The sequence below is a fragment of the Fistularia commersonii genome, chromosome 7 (genome assembly GCF_037954325.1).
Source record: "Fistularia commersonii isolate RoL2024-O1a breed Wild chromosome 7, RoL_Fcom_v1.0, whole genome shotgun sequence".
Lineage (NCBI taxonomy): Eukaryota > Metazoa > Chordata > Actinopteri > Syngnathiformes > Fistulariidae > Fistularia > Fistularia commersonii.
The window spans coordinates 20,431,862-20,448,773 of NC_141290.1; the positions used below are offsets into that span (position 1 = coordinate 20,431,862).

At 40.2% G+C, this 16,912-nt stretch overlaps 1 protein-coding gene across 1 annotated transcript; it reads right to left on the minus strand.

The window, feature by feature from the left end:
* Positions 1 to 2,377: 2,377 nt before the first annotated feature.
* On the minus strand, positions 2,378 to 9,682 carry sack1c (scaffolding CK1 anchoring protein C). Its single transcript, XM_086150265.1, has 5 exons — positions 8,958 to 9,682; positions 7,683 to 7,850; positions 6,786 to 6,910; positions 4,845 to 5,069; positions 2,378 to 3,900 (listed from the first exon to the last, which is right to left on the minus strand). Exons 1-5 carry the CDS (start codon positions 9,459 to 9,461, stop codon positions 3,138 to 3,140), a joined length of 1,785 nt encoding a protein of 594 aa, XP_086006391.1. The 5' UTR covers positions 9,462 to 9,682; the 3' UTR covers positions 2,378 to 3,137.
* Between the last annotated feature and the right edge of the window lie 7,230 nt (positions 9,683 to 16,912).

The following is a 16,912-nucleotide window of genomic DNA, read 5'->3' on the forward strand; positions in this document are numbered from 1 at the left end:
TGATGAAGGGCAGCCTTGGCAGAATCCAACTCTTACTAGAAACAGGTCAGTCTTACAACCGGCAATGTGGACATGGATCCGGCACCAATCATACAGGGAACAAACAGCCCGTATAATGGGGTTCGGGACCCCATACTCTCGGAGCATTCCCCACAGGATTGCCCGTGGGACATGGTCAAATGCCTTCTTCAGATCCACAAAACACATGTAGACTGGTTGGGCAAACTCCCATGGCCCCTCGGGGACTCTGCTGAGGGTATAGAGGTGGTCCACTGTTCCATGACCAGGGCGACAATCACACCGACAGTAAGGAAAATGCTCAAGGCCAAAGGAATGACAGGAAGGGAGAGAAAGAAAGCAGATCGCAGGATGGGGGAGGCAGTAGAGAGAGCCTTTAGCTGGTGATAGAGTAGGAGGGAGGAATTGAGCTGGAAGCCTGGAGGACAAGCTAATAATAATAATAATTTATCCATTATTAATCCCTCGTGGGGAAATTCATTCTCTGCAATTTACCCATCATAGATAAACCATGAGCAGTAGGCTGCCATCTACCAGCGCCAGGGGAGTTGTAAGGGGTTCAGTGTCTTGCTCAACAACACTTCGACACACTGGGAGGACCCATGAATCTAAAAAGGAATGTTCAGTTTCAAAGACGATTGCTCTACCTCCTGTGTCAAGCCACCCCTGCCCAAGATGGGCAGTGACCTGGCCACCACTGCTGACCCACCATTGGAAGGGTGTTACGGTTCAGGGTCAAAACCCATCAATCATAGGACATCAACTCCTCCTGGCCAAGGATCCATTCAGCAAAAGTGAATGGAGAAGAGGGGGCATCTTTTGATGTAGTTATATTTCTATCCAAACATATTTGTATGCTAAGTATGTATTGAAGATACAAAAAACAAATAGGGACGCATAGGTAAAATATATCAAGCTTTTCAGAGACACACATCCGCGCACATACACACTGAACAAAGACATGCTCAATGGCAGGAAGATGCTGCATCCTGGTGCAACAATAACTCATCCCAGAGGGAAATGCTTTCCTGACCTAGGGGCCTCAGTATCAGGTCTAGAGTACACAGGTTGTTTCAGGATTACCACTCTCAGCACAAAACAAGGACCGATTTTCAGGTAACTTATACATATACCGCAGTTGTAGAATAAACTACCAAGTACATATCGCTGTTCATGTTCTACTGTTTTCTTTTCAAGCAATATTCCAAGAAGTCCCTGACAACTTTGTCAAAGGCTGCAGATTTTTTTTCTACATATTCAGAGAGTCTGTTGATGAAAAAGTGATCGTTCTTTTAGTGTCCACTAAAAAATTTGTTCTTCTTTGTCACTTCTTGTCCCCGAATGCAAGTTCACTGACAACATATTCATGACAGCTGGATGTTTTCAGGTTTCTATTGCAGTGTTTACATGCGACACATTAGAAAATGTTCTCAATTGTGTAAAAATGTTTGTTCAGCGGAACTGGGTTTCAAGAGAGGCAAAGTCTGATAAACATATTATAATAATATTGACTTCAATCTAGTCCAAAACATCGTCCATAATGCCGCTACGTCATCCATTGTTGAATCCACTAATGGGGTCAGTTGTTCAAGTCAATATCTATGCAACTTGCATTTGGTGGCTGGACTTCCTGACAGGAAACACAAGAGGCAGAGGGCCTATTGAGATGAGTGTTTTGAATAAAATCTAAAATAGCTGACCTCAATCCAACTGCTGCTTGATTTTTACATATTACTGTGACCTTACAAAGAAAGGTTCCCAGTTCTAATCCAGGGTAACCCCTTTCTTTGTGGAGTCTCCTTGTTCTTTTGCATAGGTTCACCGGCTTCCTCCCAAAGTCTAAAAACATCCATTTAGTATCAAAAATAGGTTAACTGAAAACACTTATTCAAACATAGGTATAGATGAGAAAGCAAATGTAGGCTTTAGACTTTATTGTCCCTTTGAGGATTCTTTTCGTCTACAGAAACATGCTGGAATAATTGCAGAGGACAAATTTCACCGATGTGCTGTATGTATTGATACAGCTTGACAAAAGTAAAAAGGGATTTCTTTCTTTCTTTTCACCCTTTCTTCTTTTATGCAGGATTCAGTTATTGCACCGGTACTGGATTTTAGTCACTTCCTGTAAGGATTTCTACCTTCTGAAATTACTGCTTGGTATACATGCTGGATTATTCAGACTGGTTTATCCCCAAATATCAATTTTGTCCTCAAGCCTTCCTGTTGGCCAGTTTCAGGAATTCTGCTTCCTCGCGGTGAAACAATTTTGGTTTCTCTGTTCGGATTTATTTCAGGGATCAAACAAAATAAATTCTAACCCTGTACAAAACTGGGAAAGCATTGGTTTCAGAGACTGTTTTGTTAAATCCTTAAAATTTTATTTTATAAATGAAACGTAGAATTTACACTGTATTCATTTATATTATCAAGTAAAAAAGATTGGAGTTCAATGAAGAAATATCCCAAATTTCTGATAGTCACTCAATGACGTTGAACATCAAAATAAATCCTAAACTTTGTAAACAGTAAAAACATAAATATTAATGTTACACTTCATCAACCAGCTTATATTACACATTAATATGACTGGAAACATTAGTATTTTCAGTTTCAGTTTTAATGAGTAACAGAATTCTACCCTGGGAATGTCATCTAGGAGGCGCAGGATTGTATGAAACTTTTTTTTTTAATAACAGCTATCTTCCCCTTAGCCTGTGGTGCACCCTACAGAAACTTTTTCTTAGCATTCAAAAAGCCATCTTTATAATGTTACAGTGTGGCACTTAAATCAGGATAAAGTGTTATTTAAGTTATGGAGCCAAAACAATATGTGATGGACAATTTTCCTAAGAACTCTATTAAGGTTTACAGACCCTTTAGAGAGTCTTCTCAAGGCACTGATGATGCGGGGCCTGACATTGTAAGAACATTTCAGTAATATTTCAGCTTGCAGTAAAAGCTCTGGAAGAGACGAGAAAATTCCCCTTTTGGTTGATAAGGTAGATTATTATGATAGTTGGAGCAGTTGACAAAAACAAAACTGTCATTTACATTATAAGAAAATCTATTTGAAGGTCTTGATGAGTAGAGAACGTTATTCTGATGTCAGAGGATCATTAGGTGGAGCTCTTGAGCTCGAAACGGCTGTACACCTGTCTGCTCTTCATCTTGTTGTACTGGTTCACGAGGTCCAGTTTACTGTGTCCAAGTGTCATCCTCTTCTGGTCCTGTCGGTTCATCAGGACAGGCGGGGACAACGCTGGTGGGGGGGGAGCCTGCTCACTCTCCGGCTCAGGCAAGGAAAGATCAGGCCCAGCCTCCCAAGCTCCAGTGCCCCGCAAGTTGTAAGCATTTTTGTCTTTAGTAGATGGTAGGAAAAGGTCTGACAGCCTGTTGAGGAACTGGCTTGAGGATGCCCGATGCTTGTGGCCCAGTTTTTCTGGGTCAGGTGAAGGTGTTTTTGTGTTCAAGTAACCTTGGAGGTTGTTGGCAAGCCCAGTCCCATGGTAGAGGCCTGGTTTTTGTTCCAATAACCCGAAGGCCTGGTACTTTGGGGAGGTTTTGGAGCGAAGGAAGTCAGCTGGCTTGTTCTTGGTCCACTCCAGGCCATTCAGTGGTGTGTAACCATGTGCTGAGCTTTCTCGAATTGGTGTAGGGTCCAGCCATCCATTGGCAAGTGTGTGCAATCCAGGTTTGCCGTGATTTGGAGATGTCTGTCTTCCTCGTTCTGAGCTGAAAAGGGAGTTGTTGTTGGGCTCCTTCTTGTCATGACCTTGAGTGACCTTATAGACTGTACTCATGTTCATGCCAGGTGCAACTTTTACACTGGACATGCTGTTACTGGATTGGCTGCTAGAGTTTTCAGAGGCTACCCTTGGTCTGAAATTGAGACGGAGGGTATTAGTTAGCACCAAAATTTTAGCATTGTCAGGTTACAGCAATATTGTAGCATTTTCAGGATATTATTAACGGTTAGAAACTGTTAGCATTATTGTTTCCGCACTATTATGAAACAAAGATCTGTCTTCTTTCAGGCCATGCAATGTCTAACAAATCCCCCCAAACCCTCTCATCCTCTAAGTGTCTCATTTAAGAAAAACAAAAAATGAAAGAGCAAACATCAAGACTAAGCAATGGTTTGGATATAAAAACCCATCATACTGACAACCCCAGGGCAGCATCCTCATAACACCCTAGATCAGCATAATGTACAGTATTTCAGTATGTTATCAATGTTCGAGTTAAAAAAAGAACTCACTGAATAGACAGGGTCTCACTATAGACAGCAAGGGGACACTTCACCGAATTTGAATGATAGCAATGCCAACACAAATTACACAAAAACATGCATTGATCAAATTAAATAACATTTAGTTCCTGCAGATGGGAAGAGATCCCTGATATAAGTACTGCCCAGCCAGCACTGATGGCCACATATATCGGGTGTCTGTGGTGTCTGTAAAACATGCAGGTGTGTTACTGCTGGCATTCATTCACATTTCTGAATAATGTCCATAGCATACAAAGCAGTAGTTGTCTCATATAATTCTTCTGTCTCACATGCAGTCTTCTCTTGTGATAAGCTATGACTGATGGACTAAGAACAACCTGCCAACAAGCATAGTATTACATCATGGACTACAGGAAGCACAAATTAGTCTCACTGTACTTAATACAGTAGTGTCTTTGCAGCTTTTAGTCCATGGACATCCACATGCTCAAGCATTTTCATAGGACCTTCCAATTGATCAGAATGGTCTGTCCATCTCAGGAGATTCAGCAGCTAGACAGCAGGAAGGGACCATCTACCCTTTAGTCCTTACCTGTCAGAGAGAAGGTCCATCCTCATAAGCGGTCCAGCTCCACCCACTAGTGGTGCATGGTAGGGGGCATAACAAGGCACAGCATCATCATCAGCGGAGTTGAAATGGCTGATGACTTGAGAGTCGGCGTACAGGCATCGGAACTCGCGGTCGAAGCTTTCAGTGATGCGGCCAGAGAAATGCATCACCATATTGCTGTGGACCTGCGCGGACAACCAAGTAAAGCTGCGCCACAGAAACCAGGGGTTAGACAGCATGCTTAATCATTGATCAAAGTTCACCTGGAAAATCAAGGTTAAAACCTGGTTCTTTTTCTTCTTCTTAATTTTGCAATTTTTTGATATTTCATTACTTATATTTACTCATTAATCTCATCTTAATGTCAAAACATTAAAAACTACTTCTTATCAACAAAAACTCGCATAGAACATGGACATTATTCCAGATTTCAAGATTCAGATCACTTTAGTTAACGTCTTATTTTTTTTGTTAATTACAAAGATGGGGAAATAATGAGGGTGAGGAAAGTGAGTGATGTTTCAGGTGAAAGAGTGTGAGTCAAAGAGGGGAAGAAGAAGCTTAACAGCCTAAAACCATCAAGATTTTAATTTTAGCTGGTAAAGGTGAATTGAGAACTTGCAGGATAACTTCTCTCTGAGACATATTACATGCTGTGTAGCAAGGAATGCCTTCACTCCATGGCTTGTGATATAAGAAGCCCAAACATTTCTACATTATCTGTATGATTTGTTCTCAATGCTTGAATCAACAGGTAAAACTGATCTTATAATCTTAACTGAATACAGACTGGTTTCTGACTGTTCATTTTGACAACATGTTTTTTTTTACATTCATTTGTCAAATAAAAATGATGATGCCGTCCTTGTTTGGCACTTAATCTCAGATGCGTGACCAAAAGAAAAAAATCAAATGTTTGAGCAGCAAATAACACATTCAGAAAACACTGAGGATTTCTCACCAACCCAGTTGTGATCTTTGACCTCTGAACCCACAAAACTGCCCAACCCAAGCCTAATTTTTGTCCTATCTTCCTTTTTTCTTTTTTACTTTTTCCCTAAAACTAAAAATATTTGATCTCTTTCACAAGAATTTAATATACACATGATACTACATATTTATTTCAATGACTGTCAAACATTCTGTCCTTCGACTTCATTAAAAATAAACAAATAAATGAATCACCTAGGTCATAGTTATCATGAGAAATATTTGAAACCCACTTTTATAGAAAATTCATGACATTTTTCATTTGTTTTGGGTATATTTTGCAAATTTTATGCCTGATTTTACTTACTTGCAGGTTACTTCTTGTTAATTTCTTTTTTTGATTTCAGGGTCTATTAATCATACCACTTTCCAAGGATTTTTATCAAATTACTTCTCAATACTTAAGGTAAATTAATCTTCCTGTATTTTTCAACATTTTTAGGTTATTCCCTTTCCGATTTTCATATAATTTCTGGCTAATATTGAGGTAATTCTCATCTACATTTCTAGTACACTGATGTTGCATCTGGGTGTAAACATACTGTAAATATCCAATATTTGATTCAAAATCACATTTTTTTTTCTAATTTCAGCATCTGCAGCATTGATCTGAAACAAGAAGTTGTGCTGCAAACTGGTCGTCTGTGTTTGGTTACAGAAATAAGGTGTCTTCCACAGATCTCAGACTCATTCCACAATATGTCACTTCCTTTAGGTAAATGTACAACTTGTGGTGTAGAACAAACACTCCTTGGCAGTGAACACACCTCTTTGCAGCAAATACACACATGACTACTCGTGTTGACATTTCACATCAGTACACCTTCATAAGATTTCTCAACTGAGTTGATATGAACACCATGGGAGTTAATATGTGCCTGCTTACAGGCATGTTTGTGTGTGAGCGCATGTTTATGCTTGCATGTGTCTTACCTGTACGACCCTGCAATTACCTCTTCACAGTCGATGATCATGAACTTCTCCAGGACTTGACCAGTGAATTTCTTGCCACTCTTTGTGCAATAAGTGTCGCCGCATACAGTGCGGATGCGCATGTTCTGAGCAAACACAGACAATCAAAGATGGTAAATGTAACCATTCAAGAATTTTTCACTGGGAGTCAAAAATGTTATGATTTAACTGTCATTTGCTCTGGTTTAGAGCTGGGTATCTGACAGATCTTTTAGGCAGTCTTTAGGACTTGGGTAGAAATAATAAATGATATGTTCATTTTTAAAATAATTTCATAATTAGACATATTTTTGCTAATTTCCAGGTTGCCTGACGAACTTTTCATGAATTCCTGTCTGGGTTCCAAAAATTGTGTTATTGATTTCAAAATATTTCGACAAAGCAGTAGGTGTTGGTCAATATGAATTCTAAGATTCAGGTCAACTATGAGTCTTCTAGGATCTCAGGAGTCACCAGTTCCATTGACAGAGTGACGGAGTCACTCATGAAAGGCTAGGGAAAACAACAGAGGTGTTGATTCTTTAGGAAACATTTAGCTTTAATATGTAAAAGAATGGGAAAAATAAGCGACTTCTGACAGATAATGACTTTACATTCTTTTTGTTTGACTGTCTTAACATTGAAGAACACAGTGTGTTTCTAGAAGCAGTTTATTGTCAGACAGCATGTGTGACAAAGGAGGAAAACAAGAAGATCCCGTACAGGTCCGTTCACATGCATACCAGTATTAGGCCTAGGAGTTCAGTATCAAAGTCAGTTGCTTGAGGTCAAACAGAAGCAGCAGCTTTTGCTCTAACCCATTCTAGGACATGGTCTGGCCCAACCCTGGTCTGACCTGATGACATTAGTCATACTCACTCCGAGGTGGGAGTTTTGGATGTCCAACGCAGAGCACATGTCAATGAAACAGTCAACATTCTTGTCATCCAACAGGATGTAGACAGGCACACAGCGCTTGTTGGATGCCTCTATCAAGTCACACAGCAAGTCTACGTCAGTGAAGACATCCATCGCCAGTGCAATGACCTGCAGGGGAAAAGATGTATCAGGCATAATAGGTAATCTGAATATTCTCCAGATATCTATGAGGATATCTGTGTGGAGTATGCACAAATTGCCCAGACATATGAATGACAGGGAGAGTTGTACTTATGTAGCCCTGTGATCGAGTCCAGGGTGTACCTACTGACTTCCAGCATCCACTGCGACCTCTTAATGTTGGAGACGCAGTAGACAATGATAGAACTAACTGACCAACTGACTGACTAACTAACTAACTAACTAACTAATTAATGAGTGAGTGAGTTAGTGTGAAGCTAAATTTCATTTTGAGACTTTGCCAGTAAGCAACAACATACAGTTGAATTATGCAGATGGCAATAGGGTTGCTTAAGAATGCCATAGTTTGGAAGAGATAGTATTTGGAGGATGTGGTCAATGGATGGAAACATCCACAAAGAACACTTGTATGAAGGACATGACAATTAAAGAGCATCATTTTGAGATGTGAGTAAATGATCTATCCATCAGTCAACATGATGAATTGTCACTTTTCATTTTTGATTGACTAAAATTGTGGGCTTTTGAATTGTAGAACCTAATAGTGTGTGCGCCTGTGTGTTGGCGTGAGTCAGTGTCACAAAGATGCAAATGTGCAAACGCCTACATGTGACAATGTCACTGACTGTTCATTAAGGACTTTTCTTTACTGCCAGTCACGAAAAGTCATCAATGCCGTTTTCAATTAACCATTGAAAACGTAATTTGTAATTAGTGTGGTTTATTAAGAGTCTAACCCTCAAAGTCACACAACATGTAGTCGCCCCGGAGCTAAATACCAAACACCAGCCAGTTTTTCAGCTGAAAGCGGCTTGAACAGGAACTTGCCGACGGTCCATTAACAAATCCCGACGAATGAGGTTTGAGGGGGAAGCAGCTCGAAGAGAACAGAATACTAAATGTAAACTTGTAATGCAAACGGATCTTCTTGATCCGTTTGGCTTTAGATTACATTCTAAAATTGTCCGACATGACAGATATGATATCCCCTTACTGAAAAACATTGACATTCGTCCCTAAACGTGTTTGTATAAAATTAAGCGACGGCATAGAGTCCTTCTCTCGGTTACTAACCTTTTTCGCCTTGTTGATTCGGGACCGGATCAGGTCCTTGACGTTGTGACTCTTGTCCCTTTGGAAGTAGATCTGAGTCTCAGAGGGTCCGAACCTCGATGGGGTGTCGGGCCACCCTAGCTCCAGCATAGGTGGCTCGTCGTCGGATACCATGGGGAAGTAGGTACCGGAGGTGAGATCCGAAACGGCGTCACTATCCCCGAAGTCCCGGTCGGCTGCCCCGTTGGAGTCAGGCCCAAAGGTCTTGGTTGCGTGTCGCGTAATGTAGCTGATCTCCGGGGTGGAGAGAAAGTTGAGCTCGCGTTCTTCCGCCAGCACTCGCCGGTAATCGTTCTCCCCGAGCTCCAGTAGTGCGTCGGTAGCGAGACGCGCGGCTTCGTTGTGGCTGAGCTCCAGACCAGCGACCTGCCGCCACGGGTTCTTCACCTCCTCCAGCCGAGAGGCTAACTTCCCCAGCGGCTTCCTGCCGCCGGACACCGGCCGCAGCGCCTCTGAACTCATCATGGCGCGGCGCAACGCGGATTAACTCGCTCACGGTCCGTGGAACTTCCGGTAAGCGGTGCTTCCCGCGACGTTAAAACATTACCGGAGAGTTGTCTTGAGATTTCGACGACAGTTACCGATATGTGCTGAACTGAAAATGTTGTAAATGGTCACCGCGTCTCCGGTTCCCGAGTTCAGTGAGAAGACTCGATGCCCCAGGAGCTTCAGGTGCGCCACCCCCAGGCCGAGTGTTTCCGTGTGCACGTGAACGCGGGCGAGTGTGTCTGCTCACTTGTTGCCACCTGTCCGTTAACTAAGGATCCGCCCCTCTTCTGACGACATGCCCAAACAGGCGAACCAGAAATCAAAATAAGTTACAAATATTTTCTGACCATAAGTTGTTTTTAATAACGCATTTAAATTGTTAAAACAGCAAACACTTAAAAAAATAAATAAAAGAATTCACATTTACAAAAACAATCAATTTAAATATGACACATTGCATTGGTCATTCTTTTATTTGGAATGATATAGTAGCGTTTGGTCAAGGTAACACCCGTGTGACGGTAAAACCTCTGTTTAATGAGCAAGAAGGGAAATGTTATTTGGCCTTCGCAGCTGTTTTTGGCCACAGTCACGCCCAAAAAACACCGCAATTCACCTGTTCCCGCTCAATTCCAAGTAGAAAAAAAAAAACAAACCAACCCAGAATTAATTGCACGTCAAACCACACCCACAAAATTCCCAGCAACCCCCAAAATCACACAGAAAACAAGCGACATAAACTCGCTACTATATATATATATGTTGTACATTTTAATTGTTTTTGGTCTTAAATTCAATTTGTCCAATTATTCACTGACTGTGAGCCTATTCTCTTTGCTATTTCCAAAGCTTATTGACCTTATGCTCATTTTTATGGTCAAAGCATATGAAAATTATTGCTATCTTTTTAATAAGGTTTTTTTAATCTTTACCTTATTCGTCTTGTAATGCTATGATGTAAGTGATTTGTTTACACCTCTGACTGATAATTACAATTGCATTTCGTAAACCAGAATGATCGACTGCTGTTGTTGGTGACCTTCCTCTCTCTTGGTGAGGACCTTCTTCCTCACTATGACCTAATGTCCTTTATCTCCATTGCAGGTTTATCCAATCATTCATTTAGTCATTCAGTCATTATCTTTACTGGACATCTTTCCGGGGTTGGTAGAGCCTATCTCAGCTTTTATTAGTCGAGAGGCAGGGCTCACCCTAAGCTGGTCACCTGGCGACATGTAGACACACAATCATTCAGCCTCTCATTCACATGTCCGGGCAATTTAGGGTCTCCTAACCTGCTGCATTTTCTGAGGAAACCAGAGAAAGTACAGACAACATGTAAACTTCACACAGAAATACCCCTTCAGATTCGACTGAGGGACCTTCTCGCTGTGAGACAGGCGCATTAACCACTGTGCTGGCAGTTTTATTAGTAATTTTTTAAGGTCTATATATTATGAAAAAGGAAGAAAAGTTCAAGAAGTCTCATTGCATTTTATTACTTCGAAGTTGATGTTTTTTTTATGTGGTAAAACATTCAAGCACGAAGCTCAACAAGTGTCATGGTACTTTGGAATTGTTGCTGTAGGCTGAAAATTTGTGTGTGTGTGTTCATGGTTTAGGCCAGAACAGGAAGAGGCTTGTCCACATCCTTGTCTAACATGTTGACACCAAGCAGCCACGCCTCAGTGACATCATTACTGTTTTAATAAGCCCTAATTCTGGAAAGACCTTATGATGGTTGTGTAAATGCATTTTATTTTTGGTCATCAACATGTAACGTCTTATTAATGTGGATTTCATCTAACCACCACTGATATTTCAGGACATATATAATTTTTTTTTTTTTTATCAATTTGAATGGGATAAATTAACAAGGATTTGTGCTTTGAATTCAGTTTTGTATTTGTTTTGCCTTATTCTCTCTACTGTATCTCCACTCCTCTACATCTACATTTCAAATGAGAAAATCTTATATGTCTATGACACAAAAAAAGTACTTTTGACTTCCAGGTTACATAAAGAAGTGAATTTCCTGGTTATATATGATCTGATGAGTCAGAAATATAACAGGAAGTCACTGAGTTATTGGAGAAACAGAGATAAAAATGCATGCTATGTTGACTTGTTTTTGTTTTTGAAATTATCGTCTTTAAGCGATTACTCCATGATCATATTTTGTGTAGATTTCCATGTTTTTTTTTTTGTTGTTGCATATTTCTGTGATTTTTTTTTAACTTGTGCTGCAAGTAGGTTCCTGCAGCATTTATGGTCCTTAAATCAATGAAACCCCCCAGACAGACCCAAGAATTTTTTTTTAGAATTTAGTTACATTAAAGAAAAGTCTGTCTGATGTTAAAATCCTGCAGAACATGGACAGATGTTCAAATGTCTTGTATGGACATTAACATTTTAGGCTATGGAAAATGTAAAGATTTTGGTGAATCAACTTTAAACAACACCATGTCAGCATGACCTGTGATCCAGTTCTAAATAGAATAAATCACAAAACATTACCAACTGCGCTCAACCAAACATTCGCATGTAAATATTTGACCTACTTTGTCATAAAGTCACATTTCTGGTTCTGTGAGTTCATCTGTTCCTTCAACAGGCTCAACTCATGCACCATGTCTTTTCTCATTACTTCTGTTTGCATATTCATAATCCCTTTTAAAGTTTTTTTTGATTTGCTGTACTATATTTTATTTTTAATACCTCTAGACAGTTTCTGCAGTGAGTGCTGACGCCCCACTGCAAGTAAGTTGATTGAAGGTTCAAGACTGACAAGTCAATAAGAGAGTTGTGAATGGGTATATGTCTTTATGTGACCCAGAGTTTGACTCTTGTACATCAACAGCTACAGCCACACCAGTACAGACAAAGACTGCATACAATTACTTGTTGAAGTTGACTCATTTTGCAATTTTTCCTTTGTCATTTCAAAGCCAATTTGCAGCTCATTTTTGGTTAAGGTCTTGCTGATCATGCTGTATTATATCTGATTTATTGCACATTGTCATTTCTAGCACAAAGTGACACCAGACACAGTGCCATTTCAACATTTTAAAATCAAGTTCATTCTCACACTATCTCTTTGTGTGAGATCACCCCCCTATCGCCCCCTCCCCCTACACACTTACTGTTATAAAATGAGTGTGCCACTGATTCAACTGCATTCAATCAACAAAGACCACACTGTTGTTTAGGAAAAAAAGCATATTTGACCAGATACAAATGTAGTGCTTTTATTTGTCTAGGATATTTTGTTTCAATTTATATATCTTTTGTTTTTGATTTGAACTCTTTGAGTTTTATTAACATCTTTCTTTAACTTTGTAAAAAACTTGTCACTTTTCTGAAAGTTCTTAACATGTGTAAAACCTTTTCCTATCTGCCAGATGATAAGTTTCGGTTCAGTTTATGGATTACTAATGGTAGTCCATTAGTAATGGTAATGGTTGTGGTAAGAAATTGAAGCAGCTCCAAAAGCATGGTGTAGAGTTACTCTCCTTGTGTCTGAAGGTCTAGAGAAAAAGATGGAGATACTTTGTTCAATGGCTGAGTCAGAAGTTGAAATTAAATACAGAAAATATCCTCCAAAATGTGACAAAAATAGGAAAAATATGGTCGTGTTTCCCTCTTTTAATATTTGAAATATATTCAACTACATAAATATTTAATTGATCTGACTTGTGAACTATTTATTTTACTATTAGTTAATTTCTTATCCTTCAGCCAATTGACTGTAACGTCAGTTGAATTCTAAGGGCATGCTGTCTCAGTCTGCCCAAATCCCCTCGAATGACCAAAAAGTACGGGCTGTTCGGTCTTGCTTTTAAGCATGTTAACACATTTTGACACTTTGTCAACCGGCCTAGAGGTCAAAATTTAATATGTGGTCTAAACTGATCAGCTGATCAGAAAGAACAAAATATAAAGAAAAAATGAGCAAAACCCAAACATACTGAGATTAATAACCAAACAGTAGCAGTAAATCAATTTTTTTCACTTATTAAGTTTTATTAAGTGATGCAGAAATTCTTTTGAAAACAAAGAAAATGTAATATAAAATATATGTATTTTTTATTTTGAACAAATTAGCAAATATTGTGACAAGACATGAGCATTTGAGTTGCATGGAGATTCCTTATTCCTAAACTATCTAGAATTGAAGTCATTTGCACCTTTCACCTGTGAAAAACCGGGTCTTGGAGCAGCTTCATTACGGAAAATCCCAAGTGATCTTGCCATCTGGATCAGAGATCTGGATCCTACCTCCCATAAGACACCTCCCTTACTATTTTTATAGAGGGACTAAGATCACAACAATTGATTTCGTTAGGTGGTTTTTGCCAAATGATATCCTCAAAAATAATAATGAGAATTTATCCGTAGACAATTTGCTTTACCTTCTGCGCCACGCCACCCCCAAAAATGTTCTTGTCAATAGTGGGATTCAAACCTACCCCACCAGGGGAGAGTGTTACCTGAACACTTGGCCATCATGAAATACTTTGAAAGTCAGCCTTGCTTAACTATTAATCAAAACTTAAGAGTATACATAAAACATCAGTATAAATGTATCTAAAATTGCAAAGATATGAAAATAAAATCGTGAGAACTTTTAGAAATATCAAGAAGTTTACTGAAAATTTACAGTAGAGTATGTGAATGTTTAAGACTTGCACATTTAAATCAACAAATAACCAAAATATTATAAAGAATTACTTGATGTTTTCCTCCAAGTAAACTTAAGAGAAAGGCTGGTCGGTGTTTTTCGAAGTCTCTTTCATTAGGCACAGTGAGAAGGTGGACATAAATCAGTGGTTGGCACATGGCTAATAATTGGTGGACCTTTGACTCCTCCTGGAGGACAACACTGGCAGTTATACAAGAAGCAGCCTTTTCTGCATTGCATTTTTCATTGAAACAGTAAAATAACTGTATTATTCATTTATAAATAAACTACTATTACCACAAAACAACTGCATTCAGAAATCATGTTTCTTTGGTTAGGAATATAAATTCGGATATATTTTATAAACAGAGTATATATCCAGACCAGATGATATACTGTATTGGTTTGTAATGCAGCCTCAGGCCAGCACTGGCCACTGTCTCCCCAAGCCTGCCTTGGGGGGGCAGGGAGAAGTGTCTCCCTGTGCCGGTCCCAAGCCCGGATAAATGCAGAGGATTGCGTCAGGAAGGGCATCCGGCGTAAAACTTTTGCCAAAACCAAATATGCGAGACAACCAAAACTATACCATACCGGATCGGTCGCGGACCGGGTTAACAACGACCGCCATTGGTACTGATGACCTACAGGGTACTAATGGAAATTGGGCTACTGTGGGTCGAAGAACAAGAACAAGAAGAAGAGGAGGAGTGCGTGTTCGGAAACAGAGAGAGAGGAGGAAAGGAAAGAGTCTGGGACTGAGAGTAGGGACTTTGAATATTGGGACTATGACAGGAAATGGTAGAGAGTTGGTCAACATGATGCAAAGAAGGAAGGTGGATATATTGTGTATCCAGGAGACCAGGTGGAAGAAGCTTAGGAGCAGGCTTCAAGTTGTACTATGATGGTACTGATGAGAAGAGAAATGGAGTAGGAGTTATCTTGAAGGAGGAGTTTGTTAGGAACGTCCTAGAGGTGAAAGGACTGTCAGATAGACTTATGAGTCTGAAATTGGAAATTGAAGGTGTGATGCTCAATGTTGTTAGTGGCTATGCCCCGCAGGTGGGATGTGAATCTGAAGAGAAGAAGTTCTGGAATGAGTTAGATGAAGTGATGCAGAATATTCCCATAAATGAGAGAGTGGTAATTGGTGCAGACTTCAAAGGACATGTTGGTGAAGGCAATAGAGGGGATGAAGAAGTGATGAGCAGATTTGGTATACAGGATAGGAATGCAGAGGGACAGATGGTGGTAGATTTTGTAAAAAGGATGGAAATGGCTGTAGTGAACACCTTTTTCCAGAAAACACAGGAACGTAGGGTAACTTATAAGAGCAGAGGTAGGAGCTCGCAGGTAGACTACATCTTGTATAGACGAGGTAACCTGAAAGAGATCAGTGACTGCAAAGTAGTTGTAGGTGAGAGTGTAGCCAGACAGCATAGGATGGTGGTTTGTAGGATGACTGGTGACAAGGAAGATGAAGAGGACAAAGGCAGAGCACAGGACAAAGTGGTGGAAAATGAAAAGGGAGGAGTGTTGTATGGTTTTCAGGGAGGAGTTGAGAAAGGGTCTGGGTGGTCAGGGTGAGCTTCCAGATGATTGGACAACAACAGCTAGTGTTATCAGGAAGACAGGTAGAAGAGTACTTGGTGTGTCATCTGGAAGGAAAGTAGATAAGGAGACTTGGTGATGAAATGAGGAAGTGCAGGAGTATATACAGAGAAAGCGGTTAGCAAAGAAGAAGTGGGATACTGAGAGGACTGAAGAGAACAGACAGGAGTTCAGGGAGATGCGGTGAAAGGTAAAGATAGAGGTAGCAAAGGCAAAACAAAGGGCGTACGATCACTTGCGTGCTCGGTTGGATAGTAAGGAGGGTGAGAATGATCTATACAGGTTGGTGAAACAGAGAGATAAAGATGGAAAGGATGTACAACAGGGCCAGGTGATTAAGGATACAGAGGGAAATGTATTCACAGATGCTAGAAGAGCGATGGGAAGATGGAAAAGGTACTTTTCAGAGCTGATGTATGTGGAAAATGAAAGAGAGGCAAGGGTAGAAGACGTGACTATTGTAGACCACAAAGTAGCACAAATCAGTAAAAGTGAAGTGAGGAAGCCATTGAAGAGTATGAAGAGTGGAAAAGTACTTGGTCCTGATGATATACCTGTGGAGGTGTGGAAGTGTCTCGGAGAGGCAGTGTTAGATTTTCTGACTAGGTTATTCAACAGGATCTTAGAGAGTGAGAAGATGCCTGAAGAATGGAGACAAAGTGTGATGGTGCCTATTTTTAAGAATAAAGGGGATGTGCAGAATTGCGGCAACTATAGAGGGATAAAGTTGATGAGCCAAACAATGAAGTTATGGGAAAGAGTAGTGGAAACTAGACTGAAAGCAGAAGTCAGTATTTGTGAACAGCGGTATGGCTTCAAGCCTAGGAAGAGTACTACGGATGCAGTATTTGCATTGAGAATGCTAATAGAAAAGTACAGAGAAGGCCAGAGGGAGCTGCATTGTGTTTTTGTAGACCTAGAAAAGGCATATGTAGGTCAGAGAAGCCAGACTGAGATGGTTTGGTCATGTACAGAGGAGGGATAGAGAATATATTGGTAGACGGATGCTGGAATTGGAGCTGCCAGGCAAGAGGTCTCGAGGAAGACCAAAGAGAAGATTTATGGACGTAGTGAGAGAGGATATGAAGGTAGTTGGTGTGAGAGAGGAGGATACGGAGAATAGGGTTAGATGGAGAAA

Bases quoted from the DNA above. Each gene is read 5' to 3' on its own strand.
- sack1c (XM_086150265.1), bottom strand. From the start codon at position 9,461: ATGATGAGTTCAGAGGCGCTGCGGCCGGTGTCCGGCGGCAGGAAGCCG. The intron at 7,851-8,957 runs GTTAGTAACCGA...TTTCCCCTGCAG, and splicing joins GAATCAACAAGGCGAAAAAG to GTCATTGCACTGGCGATGGA. The intron at 5,070-6,785 runs GTAAGACACATG...TCTGTGGCGCAG, and splicing joins GTAATTGCAGGGTCGTACAG to CTTTACTTGGTTGTCCGCGC.